At 48.8% G+C, this 15,186-nt stretch overlaps 1 protein-coding gene across 4 annotated transcripts in view; it reads right to left on the bottom strand.

Moving 5' to 3' along the window:
- The window catches only part of SH3RF3 (SH3 domain containing ring finger 3), a 379,200-nt gene that overhangs the window by 57,026 nt on the left and 306,988 nt on the right, over nt 1–15,186 (bottom strand). For 2 of the 4 annotated variants that reach the window (XM_078056676.1, XM_036110329.2), the window contains exon 8: nt 13,156–13,490. In XM_078056676.1, the coding sequence (XP_077912802.1) occupies nt 13,156–13,490 (335 nt within the window). Of the gene's footprint in view, nt 1–10,652; nt 11,012–12,620; nt 12,760–13,155; nt 13,491–15,186 lie in introns of those variants that run through there. The other 2 variants (XM_078056678.1, XM_078056677.1) reach the window with 2 other exon arrangements.

Here is a 15,186-nt window from a genome sequence, read left to right on the forward strand (position 1 = left end):
GGATATCGGTCTGAAATTCTCCTTTTTGATGGGGTCTTTGCCTGGTTTGGGGATTAAGGTAATGCTGGCCTCATAGAATGAGTTTGGAACTTTTCCTTCTGTTTCTATTTTTTGAAACAGCTTCAGTAGAATAGCTATTATTTCTTCTTTGAATGTTTGGTAGAATTCCCCAGGGAATCCATCAGGCCCTGGACTCTTGTTTCTGGGGAGGTTTTTGATCACTGCTTCAATCTCGTTACTGGTTATTGGCCTATTCAGGTTGTCAATTTCTTCCTGTTTCAGTCTTGGCAGCTTATAGGTTTCCAGGAAGGCCTCCATTTCATCCAGATTGCTCAGTTTATTGGCATATAGTTGTTGATAATAATTTCTAATAATTGTTTCTATTTCCTTGGTGTTAGTTGTGATCTCTCCCCTTTCATTCATAATTTTATTAATTTGGGTCCTTTCTCTCTTCTTTTGGATAAGTCTGGCCAGTGGCTTATCAATCTTATTAATTCTTTCAAAGAACCAACTTCTAGTTTCATTGATCTGATCTACTGTGTTTCTGGTTTCTAATTCATTGATTTCTACTCTAATTTTAATTATTTCTCTTCTAATGCGTGGCTTAGGCATCGTTTGTTGCTTTTTCTCTAGTTCTTTAAGGTGTAGAGTTGGTGAATTCGGGATTTTTCTGTTTTTTTGAGTGAGGCTTGGATGGCTCTGTATTTCCCCCTTAGGACCGCCTTTGCAGTATCCCATAGGTTTTGGACCGATGTGTTTTCGTTCTCATTGATTTCCATGAATTGTTTAAGTTCTTCTTTGATTTCTTGGTTGACCCAAACATTCTTTTTTTTTTTTTTTTTAATTTATTTATTTATTTGAGAGAGAGAGAGAATGAGAGACAGAGAGCATGAGAGGGAGGAGGGTCAGAGGGAGAAGCAGACTCCATGCTGAGCAGGGAGCCCGATGCGGGACTCGATCCCGGGACTCCAGGATCATGACCTGAGCCGAAGGCAGTTGCTTAACCAACTGAGCCACCCAGGCGCCCCGACCCAAACATTCTTGAGCAGAGTGGTCTTTAGCTTCCACGTGTTTGAATTTCTGCCAAATTTTTTCTTGTGATTGAGTTCCAGTTTTAGAGCATTGTGGTCTGAGAATATGCAGGGAATAATCTCAATCTTTTGGTATCGGTTGAGACCTGATTTGTGACCAAGTATATGGTCTATTCTGGAGAAAGTTCCATGTGCGCTCGAGAAGAATGAGTATTCTGTTGTTTTAGGGTGGAATGTTCTGTAAATATCTATGAGGTCCATCTGGTCCAATGTATCATTCAAAGCTCTTGTTTCCTTGTTGATTTTCTGCTTAGATGATCCGTCCATTGCTGAGAGTGGAGTATTGAGGTCTCCTACAATTAATGTATTGTTCTCAATACGACTCTTTATTTTGGTTAACAGTTGGCTTATGTAGATGGCTGCTCCCATGTTGGGGGCATAGATATTTACAATTGTTAGATCTTCTTGCTGGATAGACACTTTAAGAATGTTATAGTGTCCTTCTGTGTCTCTTATTACAGACTTTAGTTTAAAATCTAATTTGTCTGATATAAGAATTGCTACCCCAGCTTTCTTTTGAGGTTCGCTGGCATGGAAGATAGATCTCCATCCCTTCACTTTCAGTCTGGATGTATCTTTAGGTTCAAAATGAGTCTCTTGTAGACAGCATATGGATGGGTCCTGTCTTTTTATCCAATCTGCAACCCTGTGCCGTTTTATGGGAGCGTTTAGGCCATTCACGTTGAGAGTGATTATTGAAAGATATGAATTAATTGTCATCATGTTGCCTGTGAAGACATTGTTTTTATAGATTGTCCCTGTAATTTTCTGTTGTATATCACTCTTGGGGTCTTTCTCCTTTTATAGAACCCGCCTTAATATTTCTTGCAGGGCCAGCTTAGTGGTCACATATTCTTTCAGTTTCTGCCGGTCGTGGAAGCTCTGTATCTCTCCATCCATTCTAAATGAAAGCCTTGCTGGATAAAGTATTCTTGGCTGCATGTTCTTCTCATTTAGTACCCTGAATATGTCTTGCCAGGCCTTTCTGGCTTGCCAGGTCTCTGTGGATAGGTCTGACGTTATTCTGATGTTCCTCCCTCTGTACGTAAGGAATCTCTTCCCCCTAACTGCCCTTAAGATGGTTTCCTTGGTTCTAAGATTTGCAAGTTTTACTATTACATGCCAGGGTGTTGGCCTGTTTTCCTTTATCTTAGGAGGGGTCCACTCTGCCTCTAGGACTCAAATGTTTGTTTCATTCCCCAGATTAGGGAAGTTCTCAGCTACGATTTGCTCAAATACATCTTCTAGCCCTCTCTCTCTCTCTCTCCACTCCCTCCGGGATTCCAATTATTCTGACATTGGAACGCCTCATGGTGTCACTTATTTCTCTGATTCTATTTTCATGGATTCTGAGTTGTTTTTCCCTGGCCTCCTCTTTTCCCTTTTTATCTATTATACTGTCTTCCAGATCACTTATTCTCTCTTCTGTCTCAGTTACCCTAGCTGTTAGATTATCTAGATTGGATTGGATCTCATTGATAGCATTTTTAAGTTCTGCCAACGCACCTTTTATTTCTGCCCTTAGAGACTCTATGTTGCCATTAATTGATTTCTCCATTCTAGCCATTGTCTTCACAATTGCTAGCCTGAATTCCATCTCCTACATCTTGGTTATATCTGCATCCATTTGTAAATCTGCAGCATAAGTCATAATCTCTGAGTCTTTTCTGTTTTGGGGGCTCCTTCTCCTAGTCATTCTGTTGATGGGTGTTTGAGGGAATGTATAGAGTCCAAATTATTGACCAGAACCCAAGCAAGATGCACCTGTTTTCTTGGGACCTTAGGGTTGCTGGCCTCTTGTTTTCCCAGCCTGTCTTCTGGGGGAGGGGCCTGCCGCGCTATTACTCAGGTAACCCTGTTTGGGCGGAGTTGCCCTGCGCCCCTGTGGCAGGGGATGGGCTCAGTGGGAATCAGTCTTTGGGGCTTTTGTTCTCTGGCACCTTTCCCTGGCGGCTTTCCGCGTCTCTTCCACGAGTCAGAGCAGAAGAGACCGTTTCCAACCCTCTGCCTCAGAGCAGAGAGACTGCCCTCTGTTCTTCAGGGAGCTCTCCAGGCCACACCGTCTCCGTTTCTGTCTGTGCTGCTATAAACTGCAGCGTCCTGGGTTGTGCGCCCCTCCGCAGCACTCTCAGTCCTGCCTCCAGGTCGGGGCACGTCTCTGCCCTTTGTGCTTCTAAAACCACCAGCCGCTCCCAGTTCGCGTGCGCAACTCCGCCGCTTGGGGTTTCCACCCCTGGGGTTGCAGTTCACCGGCGTGACCCCGGCGCACCGGGTTTCCGTCTCGGAGGCTGCAGTTCGCGTGCGCGTGACCGTCGCTCCGGTTTCTGTCCAGGGGGCTGCGGTTCGCGTGTGCGCGACCCCACTGCTCTGGTTTTCCACCCCGGGGGCTGCCCTAAAGTTCTTTCCCGACGCTACCGGTCTGCGAGTCTATGCCCTGTCCGCAGCGCGCGAGGCTGTCACTCACCGGCAGTGTAGGATCCCCACGTCCAGGCACCCTCCCGCTGCCGTTTATCCTCCGAAATCTGCCCGCAGGATCACGGCTCTCCACTTCGTACCTCAAAACCAACCGCCTGCAATATTCTGTTTGTAGAGATCCAGATCTTCTTACATCTCAGGCTGGTTTCGTGAGTGTTCAGAGTGGTCTGGTAGATATCCAGCTCAATTCCGGGGACCAGTTGAAATAGGGTCCCCTAATCCTCCGCCATCTTTCCCCCCTCCTCCTCTTGAGAGTTCTGACTGATACAACCAATAATTAATTTTTTAATAGCAGAAGATATTATTCCTATTTTAATATTAAACAAACTCAAGTCTAAGTGATTTGTCTAAGGTGATACAAAGTGAAGGAGAGAACCAAGAATCAGAAGAAAGTTGATGTAAACTAGTAATCTAGTCATCACTGCTGGCTCATACAAAGAGATTGGAAAGCAATAATGTTTTCATTAAATTGACCCATTAGTTCTACTTGAGAAGGACAGAAAGAGTGTGAATCCTCTAAAAAGATTAATGGACTTCATTCTCATGCTATATGCAAATGTATCTTGTAAATTTCTAAGACATGGTCTGGAATTACTAAGCATATAAAATATCAGGTAAACAAAAATCAAGTCTGCCCCATGAGTGACTTCACCCCAGAGGGAAAAGATGGTATAAAGTTGTCTTATCTCAATGAGTTGGTACAATGCCCTCACCCCTGCCACCACTGCCTGGGTGGTGAGCACCAACAAAACAAAATAAAACCACAGCAAATAAAACGATGACACCAGCACTCTGTTCTTTCTCGTCATTGCCTTCAGTTATGTGACAAAATGGAAGGGCACGCACAAGTTCTCTAGAACATGAGAGATGCCCCATCAAGCAGACATTGTTTGCCTTCTGGGAAGGACAGCCTGTTGGGTCCACTCTTGCAGGCGTTACCCTCTGGTGTGGTTTATGGTGTGTGTGTATATGTTTTTCTTTATAACTGACTCCATTGGCTGAGTTTTTCCCTGGGCAGGGAAGACTAGAAAAAAGTACCTTGTCTTTATGAGCAATGTGAAGCTACATCATGAAAAAGAGGTAGTAACAGCAATAGAATTTTGCAGAACAGAATCCAAACTTGCTGTGGGAATCAAGTGTGCTCCGTGGCTCTTGGCCACTTGCATGCCTACAACCCACATCACCAACCTTGCTATCACAGTCATCTCTTGGTTGTCCAGGAGGGCTGGGTCATGTGTCACTAGAGTGTAAAATCCACCAACAATCTTGATGTGTTATGGTGGGCTCTGCCCTCTGGGGAGAATCACAGAACTCCCACGTATGATTACCAGTAATCAGAAATTCTTCTCCATTGCTAGTTTATTACTATTTTAAAAATGAATTCTGGTTTAATGCTTTGCAGTTGAAACGTGACTTCTGACTAAAATAGTTTTCTTGAGCTCCCATTCATTATTTAGGCTAAATGTCAGGTACAAAACTGACACCTTAAAAAACCGCTTTATAGCTATGTTTCTCAGTGGACATAGGAAAAATAAATCAGAAAATGGAAGCGCCAGTGGCTGAGGAGATGAGTAATTACCATTTTGCTAAGAGATTACACCAATCAATTCAGGTTCATTTTTGAGTAGCCCACATCTCTCCATTTGGCCATGTTAAGTGTCTTTTTTCTAAAACTGCAAAATCAAATGCCCTTTTAATCTTTTATTAGAAGCCTCAGGGATATGTTTTATATCTGTATCTATCTCCTAATTTTTATGGGATCTGGCCTTCAGTTAATTATCGAATTCTTAATAATGATTTCTAGTGTTTTTGTTCCAAATACTAGGCTGAACATTTGTGAGATTAACTAATTTACTCCTCCCCAAAACTCAGGGTGATAGGTGCAATCGTCCTCATTTTACAGGTAAGGAAACAGAGGCACAGGAAGGTGAGGGAACTTGCTCAACATCACATGGTTGGTGGATAAATAGAAGGGCCCTGATTTACACCTGGCAACCGCACCCCAGACGCACCCTCTGTGCTCATTAATCAGTCTGTGCCTTCTTTTATCTGGACCAGACCTGACTGCTCCGTGGCAGGAGCCCCTGGGCCCCCAACAGGAGAAGCTGACTGACAGAGGCAGAGGAGGGGGAGTGGCACCTGCCTGAGCACCAAGGGGTCTGGCTTCATTCCCAGTGATGACTAGCTGCATGGCCTTGGGCAGGCCATGTGGCTACCTGGACCTCCGTGTCCACATCTGTGCCCTGAAAGGGTCCCCAGCACCCTACCAAGGAGATAGCTGGAAGTGCACTGGATTGAACCTCACCGCAGAACAAAAGCTGGGGGTTTCTATGGGAGAGCTGTGGGAACGGCTTGGCCCTGTGGTGCCTTCTTGGGAGAGAGCCAACCCCCGGAGAAGGTCTAACCTCCTTGGATCAGAGCTGCCTCTGAGCTCTCCATAGATGGGGTGGGGCCACTGTCTTGCCTGGGGGTCTGTGCTCTGACAGGCATGAGGAAGAGGTTCTGTCCTTGTCATCAGGGACGTGACACTCCAGCAGCACGCTCCCTTCCAAAAATAAGTTGCCTACAAAACTTCAGAATGACTTTGTTTTGACAGCTGGGGTTCGTTCGTGCTTTCAGGATGGGTTCATTTTCAGCCTAAAAATTACTCATAAGCTAAATAGCAGCTTTCTTCATCCCACAGAAGGCAGTCCAAGCACAGGGAGGAGAGGAGGGGGTCTGAAGTCGTTGGGACTCCTAGTGGCCCAGAGCGGTCAGAAAGGGACCCACGGCCCAGCCAGAGTGCCAACACCAGTGCCAAGGGCAATCGGAGCTGCCCGGCATGGGTGTTCCCGGAAGGAAGCGGGCTTCCACAGCCCGTGGCTGACCAAATGACCTCCAGACTGCTTAGCAACTCACTTGTGGGGCAGACGGGGTTCCCAAAGCCCATGAAGATGTGCCACAGGGGTCTGTGGGCCCAACCATGATTCACAAGTCACCGTCTTCTGCTGTGGCCACACCTGCGACACAGCACTGCCCTGAGGGTCTCCGCATGTTTGGGCCTGACCTGCAAGCAAGCCAGTGGCAACTCTCCCTGCAAGAGATGGGCCTACAGCGGAATTCAGACCTGGCAAGGTCAGCCCCAGCCCATCCCCACCTCCGATTAAGTCATCTGACGCAGCGGGACATGTCCTCCACACTGGTTTGGTTGGTGGGGCTCATGCAGGTAGCGTGTGTGACAGCAGGAGGGTATCTGCCTGTCTCAAAATTGGAAACACACTGGCAGCCACTGAGAGGTTGGTTACAGAGCTTACAGTAGCGCCCCTTCCAGTCTGCGTTTTAGAGCACAAGGAAAGGCTTGCTTACTGCACTGAGCCCAACTGGAGAGAAAATGATTCATAAACCAGGGATTCCTCAATTTAGAAAAAACTGCCTGGTTGTTCTAAAGAGCTTCACCCTCAAGATTTCTTTATATTGCACATGCCTGGGTTTTCACTGAAAATATAATTGTAACCCTATGTAATACATGCCTTGTTATGCTCTTAAACGGGTGGGATGTAGATAACACAGAACAAGTTCAAAATTCAGCTGCAAACACACCTCCTGTAACGTCCCTGCTGCAGGCCAGGCCTAGCTGCTGCTGTTGTCGCTCATTCTGTCAGGTCAGCTGTTCCTTTCAGACCAGCTCCCCAAAGCCTTAAGTATAAAGGTTGTGCCATCCACGTGGATTTGATCAAATGGTTCACTGCCAGGTGGGCTCTGGCTGCTGGTGAGCTCAGTGTGGAACAAGAAGGCAGACCCTCAGGTCACACTCCCCTCTGCTGGGCACACCCCACAGCCTCCTACCAGTGCTATCCCTGACCTCTCTCTGCAGGACACCTGGACAAGCCAAAAACCACCTGAGGCCTTAGCCTCACGGAGACTGGAGAGGCCACCACAAGTCAGCACATCGGAGCCAAGCAACGCTGACAAAGGGGTTGGGAAACCAGAGTCCTTGTGCCAGCTCCAATGCTGATGCTTGCTGTGTGACCCCTGGCAAACCTCTCAACATCTCTGAGTCTCAGGAGCATCACCGGAAAAGAGGAATTTAATGAAAAGATCTTCAGAGGCTCTTTCCAGTTCCAATATGCTATTACTCTGTGGACCTGAAACTATTTCATCCATACACAGAAAGTTAACTTTCTTCTGGCCTATAAAGTGAAGAATTTCTCAGAAGTCATGGGAGTGAAAACTCATTGACAACAGTTTTCCCAACTTCCTTTAGTCTACAAATATCACCAGATGCTTTCTGGAAGCAAGGCACTCTTCAGGGTCTATTGATCAGGGCTCTGAGACTTTTTGGAAATCAGGACTCAACACACAACACCCATCATTTTCCCAAAATATACTGATCCCTCCTGTATGCAATGCATGCTGATCTAGTCTATTCTACTTCATTCTGTGTCTGCTATTCGATCTAAAAAAAGGTTGGTCCAAATCCACTAAATTGGTTTGGTGACTCATGATTGGGACACCTTTGAATGTGTGGTTTGAAAGATACTGCTGGAGCCAGTGGTCCCAGAAAGGGTATGCTGACACCAAGGAGAGCACTGAAGGGAAGCAAGGCACCAGTCAGAGGGGCTGTCATGGAGCGAGACACAGTTACCTGAGCAGGAAGAACAGAGACAGTGAGGGGCCCAGAACTCAGAGGAGGGAAGGAGCACAGCTAACTTCCTTTGATCAGACCTTAAATCCCACCTTCCTAGCTAGTACCCAACAACTCAAACTATACCTTCTTAGCCAGCATCCAACAACTCAAACTGCTCAACAATGTGTGGCTGATCTCAAGGCCCTTCTAGATCTGCCTTGCTCCCTCCCACCTGCTCCTGGGCTCCTCATCTTTGGGAAACATCCCTCAGCCTGGAATGTCCTCCTACCTGTCAGGCAGAACCTTCCCCCCCCCCCAGGAAACTTCCCTGTCCCCAGACCTGTCACACTCTATCCCAGTTGCCTGCTTACCAGCCTGCATTCCAGTACTAGACTCAGTGTCCCTCCACGCCAGGGCAGAATCTTCTCTCACTATAGACTCCCAGGGCCCAGCACTCTGCCTGGACCACATACATGCACCTTGTAATAAACAGGAGAGAGAGGGATGAGTCAGTGACTTCTAGCCAGAAGGCCGGGGAAAGCTTCCTGGCTTTCAGGAGGGCCATGATCTTCTACTTCCTTCCTCAGTCACTGCTGCTAGTCACTGACCGTGGCCTCTGTCTGGGGGCACAGTGCTCTCTTTCCAATGACTTTCCCATGGAGTTGACCCCGAGCGATAACTGATCCATATCATCTGGTGCTGAATGTTCACAAGGCCTCAGAAACAGAAAAGTCATGGATGGACATGATGGGTGGTATTTGATGGTTGTTTCAAGCACAGAAATGGATTTAAGCATGAAGGGGTTAACTTAAATACTACAGATCATCTTAAAATTCTTCCAAGATTTTCCTTCCACTCTGTAATCTGTGGGTACCAAAAGATGACTTCAAAAGTTGTATCCAGTCCCTCCTTCAGAAACATTAGACCCAAATCCTTGGATGGGAAGACCTCCAATGATGCCCACCGGCTGTACCTTCTGAAGATTGTAACTTTCATGATTTCCATATTCTGGGGTCTTTCTCATGCCTTGGGGTCTTCTCTGTGCCCTGAGGTCCTCCTCGTGCCCCGGGTGCCTCTACTGTTTCCAACCTGGGAGACAGGGAAGGGATCCATCCAGCCTGGAGTACCCTGCAGCTATACAACATATGTCTTTCCCAGGTCTTCTTGGAGGAGGGCCCTCTTCCATCCACAACAGATCTGTCCCCAAGCAGAACAGATCCCTGATCAGCCCAAATGGCTCCAGATGCTGGAAGAGTCCCTAGTGTTGTCCACGGCTCTGAGTGAATCCCTGGATCAGAACTCCCCCATCTCAGGCCCATCCTCTGTGTACCCTTGTCCTGGCACAGGTGCCAGGAAGCCCTCCAGTCTTTCACTGTGGGCTCCAGGGCCGAGGCACAGGGGTATACCTCTGGACTGGGCACTGCTAGTAGAAGTGGGCCGCTCTCCAGGAGGCTGGAGCTGCTCTGTACCAGCAGCCGGGCCACAGGGCAGCCCCTGCAGGAAGCCATAGGACCAGGAAGATGGGCAGGGAGAGCCTCTGGGAGAGAGGCTGGAGGCTGCACACTCTGGCAGAAGCCCTGGGCCCAGAGAAGAGCTCTGGCTCAGGATCCAATTTATAGAAAGAGTCCCCACCCTGTCAGCCCTTGAGTCTCTCTGGAGGCCTCAACCCAAAAGTGGGCCAAGCAGGGCCGATGAGCAAGGCCTGCCTGCAGCAGGGCTGAGAAGCCCAATCCCCAAGGGTAGAACCAGCAGAGCGCCAGCCTCCCAGGGATCTCCACAGCAATCAAAGCACATGAGCCAGGTGTGGGGCCTCTTTGTATCCCACATGCTGGGACGCCTGGGAATAAATCTCCCATGCTCCTAGGAGACAATCACCCCTGCCGCTACCTCAGGGGCCAGGAGCCCCATCAGTCATAGTCTTCTCTCTTGTGCCCATGCTTCCAAGGGCACAAGAATTCCAGAGGAGCTCGGCACTGTGAAAACACACAAGCGCTGTGGTTTGGGTCTCCACGGGCAGCAGGGCTGGGAGCTCCGCCTTTTTCAGAGGAAAATTCATTAACAGAAACAACCTGGAGAATACTGCAAATTACTTAAAAAAATCCTTCCACTGTAATTAGAGATGGGCACATCTGTGATGGGGTTACCCAGAAATAGATGTGAAGCCAACTGCTGTGTTTTCAAAGTTGGGGAAATCTGTTCAGTTGCGGTCCCGGCGGGGGTGGGGGGGTGGCTTGGCACAAGGGCACAAGGCCCCACTCGGGCTGGCTTGGAGCACACCACACGGGTTCATGGGAACAGCTACCATTTTTGGCTCTTCTGCTAGGAATGGCAACTGTGGATGTTTTGCACTTTACTATAAGGTAGGAGAAATTCTACTGGGAATACAAAAGGAAAAACCATTAACAGGTGGTTTTTTCAGACTAGTGCTTTTTTTTGTTTATGCTTTGTTTGAGAGGGGAGAAGTGAAAACCACACATAACACGTGGAAGGACGATGTACAGTATTTCTCCACCGGGGTTTGAGGTGGACGATTACTGCCATCCCCATGAACACGTGCTCGCTTCATCCGGCAATGTCCATTTCACTTCCCATGTGGGAGCACAGCATGGACAGCCCCGGGCCACGGGCAGTCAGCGCCCCGCCCTGAGCATGGCCGCTCCAGGCTGGCGTCGGCTGTGCATTTCTGCTGCCCGAGTGAAGTGCACATCTCTGCTGCTTTCCTTCTGGAAGCAGGGCTTCTTCCTTCCACAGTGCCTTTCATCAGGAGGGACCCTCTGGGTGTCCCCTGGACTCAACTCTTCCTTGCTGATGTAGGAGAACTGTTAGCAGAGAGTGAACCCTGAGTGAAAACAAAATGCCTGCTAAGTGTCTAACAGGCTGGGAATGTTGAGAGCAGGCCCAGCGCTGGTTTTCCTTAGCAACACGCTTAAGAGGGCAAGATGGTGAGCAATATCGCTCTCCATGTAGACTCCTCCCAGCCTGACTCTATTGTCATGAGCCCTCCTGACACTAGCCCTATCTGTTTTGCAAACTAGACAGAGGGAATTTTTTGGTAAAAAACCAGAAATGTTTACAAAACTATGATTGCCCTCCCCTTTCCAAGTCCATCCCCTGTTTAAGGCCTGGAGGATCTAGTCTTCCAGGAAGCATGGCCAAGTGAGAGGGTGGGCTTGCACCCCCACTTCTGCCTCCCGATGAGACCCAGCTACACCTCCTAACCAGGCTGCAAGGTGGAAGGGAGCAGACCAAGACCTAAGGGATCTGCAAACAGACATGGACACAAACCACAGAGCAACCATTTCACTTTGTGCCCGGGACCCTGCTGGTCTCAAGGGGACTTGAGCTGTGCTGGCTGAGAGCACGGTAACAGCGGCTCTGACTGAGGCCTCTTCTGCACTCCCAAGCTTGGGCATAATATTCCTCCGGACCAGGTGAGACAGGTGGTGACGAGGCCTGAGCACCACCGATCTGAGGTCTCTGAGGAATCTGATGTGCACAGCTCTGAGAGGCCTCTGGGCTCCTGCTGAGCACAGGAAGTGAGCTGGTGGGCATGCCTCCAGGGCACTGGGCAAGTGGACTGGGCAGCCAACGCTGGTTTTGGTACTGTTCCTCAAGGGACAGGAGAGGTCGTCCTGGCCCTGAATACACCATCCTGTGTGGCAGGCCTCAGCCCAACTCTGCCTCGCACACTCTCATCAGAAGACTGGTTTTAGGGCGCCTGGGTGGCTCAGTCAGTTAAGCATCTGTCTTCGGCTCAGGTCATGATCCCAGGGTCCTGGGATCGAGCCCCACATTGGGCTCCCTGCAGGGAGCCTGCTTCTCCCTCTCCCTCTGCCGCTCCCCCTGCTTGTATGCACTCTCTCTCTATCAAATAAATAAATAAAATCTTAAAAAAAAAAAGGAAGACTGGTTTTATATAGAAAGGTTTTCAAAGATCCACATCATGTGGTAGAGCCAAGAGGGAAGGAGAATACGTTGTTCATACAGCAAGGCAATGAAGAGAGTAACTCCCAGCTGGAGATGTGGGTCCACACTGTCCAGGACAGCAATGGGCAGTGCAGTGGCCCGTGAGCCCTGCAGATGTCTCCCTGGGTTTTAAAGACTGAATGTGAAAAATGGCAAAACACCTCATCAACATTTTTCTTATACAGATTACATGTTGAAATGGTAATATTTTTAGATACTGGGTTTAATAGATTATACAATTAAAATGAATTTCACCTTTTAATTTTATTTTTAAAATTATTTTAACTTGTTAAAAATGTGGCTACTAGAAGATTTTAAATTAGGTAGCTTGAATTATAGTTTTATTGGGCAGCACTGATTTAGAAATCTGGACTCTAATCCTGGCTAATCCAGTGTGTAGCTGGGTAGTAACAGAGCCAAGCTCACTGGACTGATTTCTTTTGTGAAATAAGCCCAATTTCCTTCACAAGTTAAAAGAATAGCTGAAAATGCTGTCTATACCAACCATCAGACCAGCATCCCCCTCTTGTTTCTCCTCAGAAAACAGGCCTGTCCCACGTGGTTGGACAGGTTGTAGATTGCACAAGGATGACACATTGAAGGGAAGGGAAGCTGTTCACACTGTACATAAATAGATTTATGTATTTATTATTATTATATCCTGGTACCTGGCAATAAGTATCTTGTTCCAACAAAATGAGTATATTACAGTGATTTTCCAACAGACAGAATTAGAGCATTCTGAGGAAGCGATACTTTTTTTCCGATTTGCATAAAAGCTATAGCTGGGCTCAAGTCAGCCCTACCAGAACCTGAAGACTGCCTGAATTCCACTCCAAGGACAGCTGCTTTGCTGGTTTGGCCTCCATCTCTGTCATAGGCCCGAAGCATCTGAGGGCAGGAACCTGGTGCCCTAATTCAAGCCTTAGTTTTACAAAATGTCATTGGTGTCTGGTGCCAAAGGATTAAATAACCAGCTGGGCCACAGCCAGGACTCGCCCAGGATGGGCCACTTACCTTTTCATTTTTCTTGTCATCTGGTTTGCATCCGGTGTTGGTGGGGCTGGACGATGACAGGCCACTGGCAGGCCCCCCTCCGGCCTCCCCGTTGAGGTTGGCAGCACTGACGTTGGGAGGTGTGACGGCAGACGCTGCGGATGTGAGCGGGATGGCTGGTCGGGGGCACGGGGCCCCGATGACCGTCTGCACGGGAGGCTGGTGCACGTGCTGTGGGGACACCACCGAGTGGGGCCTGAGGCTGGCGGCGGGCAGGCGGGATGGGGAGTTCTGGGTGCGCAGGGGCGACACGGTGGCCGTTGGTCGGTCCTGGGCCTGGGCTGAGGAGTGGGCAGCTGGAGCATGAGGTTGGAGAGAGAGTAGGGTTTCAAGGTTAGTTTGCCACGGCAATGCAATCGCCACGGACTCGTTCCTCGGGCTCACAGCCTCTCTGCGGTCTCTCCACACCTGGCCACGCTCCACAGGGAGAGAGACCAAGGCCAGGCAACCAGGAAAACACATCCCATCTCCCCAAAGCCCTGCCACGGCACAAAACAGCCCACCCTCAGGGGGAGCGAAAACATCTTTTCCAAGGTTGCCACGAGCGTGGGCATGTTCCCAGCTTCCCATGAAGCCTTCTAACTGGTTTCCTCTGCTAAGATGAACTAATACACTCACAAGTTCTCTTGCAACGCCCTTGTGAAAACGTTCATAAAAGTAAGGCCTGTGACAATCCTGAAGAAGCCCCAAGATGCCCCAGAACTATTAGACACCACTCCCTGTAAGGTGATCACTGCCAACAGCCTGGCCCTGGTTGGTCTCGACCCCAGAGCTATAACCCGGAACTCTGTTCACACTTGGTATTTGAGCCGGCTGAGCTCGGGCCGAGCTCGTGCGGCAGCTTTAGCTGGTGACAGTCACAGGAGGAAGGCAGCTGCAGCCTTGGGGCGAGCCATCACCCCTCTCACCGCGATCTGCCGGTGGCTGTCGCCTTGCCTACACCCCGAAACAACAGTTTCTGTATTTACAGAACAGGAACATCACAATGACGAATCTGCCCCTACTGCCAGCAAAAATGCCTCCTAAGGATGGTAAGGGTCTGAAGGCCTGACATTTGTAAAAATCCACCATTTGAAAACATAAAGTCCCTTCTAAACATAGCACCGAATTAAAATGAATCTTGCTGCAGCTTGTGTTAGTGATTTTGAAGAACTGTCTCCTTACCAATCAGAGAAGAAACATACAGGGGGACAGAGTGAGGCACACGGGAGGAACGGTGATTTGTGGCCTGGGCTGGTGACCCAAAGGGAGACACAGGTTGTGGCAGCCCACATCACTTCATACCATTTGTCCCATGCAACATTGGGCAACTCAGATTACAGCATTTTTGCACTGTCACCTCACACTGTCCTTACTTTCTACCACCAGAATTCGTGGCATTCGTGGCTTTGCAATATGAAAAAAATACACGTGATAAAGCAAAACAGTATTCTCAGCCCCCAAATATGCCTTGAATAGATAATCTACTCATAAATCCTCACAGCATTTCCCTGGCATGTGAAGTAACTCGGCGCAACCAACCAGAGCCCCGTCACATGCAAGGCAGGCCTCTTCCCTCTGACAGCATTGCGTGGGAAGAGCCGTGAGAGCTAGTTGTGTGATCCCGGGATCTCCGGGACGCAGGGACTGTCGCTGCCGCCTCTGTTTCTAGGAGGTGAAATAAATAAAGACTGATTTATGGTTTTAAAAGTATTCAGGGTTTGGGGTGGGTTTGAATCCTCACTCAATGTGGCCCCACATTTCAAAAGACCAGGTTAGGCAACTATGCAGATCGATGAAGCCACTGGGCTCACTCAGTCAGCCCGAGGTAACCCGTGACTTGGACAGTGCTCCTGGGACCATCTGTCTGCCTCTCCCCAGCTGTCTGAACTCTCTTTCACCCCAGCCCCCCGGCCCTGGAATGAGAAGTCGTGGCTGGGCCAGGCAAGAGCAATCACTTGGGCTCGAGAGCCTGCAGGGGCTGCTCCAGATTCTTCCGCCGAGTCCCACACC

This window comes from Halichoerus grypus, chromosome 10, assembly GCF_964656455.1.
Source record: "Halichoerus grypus chromosome 10, mHalGry1.hap1.1, whole genome shotgun sequence".
NCBI classification, from domain to species: Eukaryota; Metazoa; Chordata; class Mammalia; order Carnivora; family Phocidae; genus Halichoerus; species Halichoerus grypus.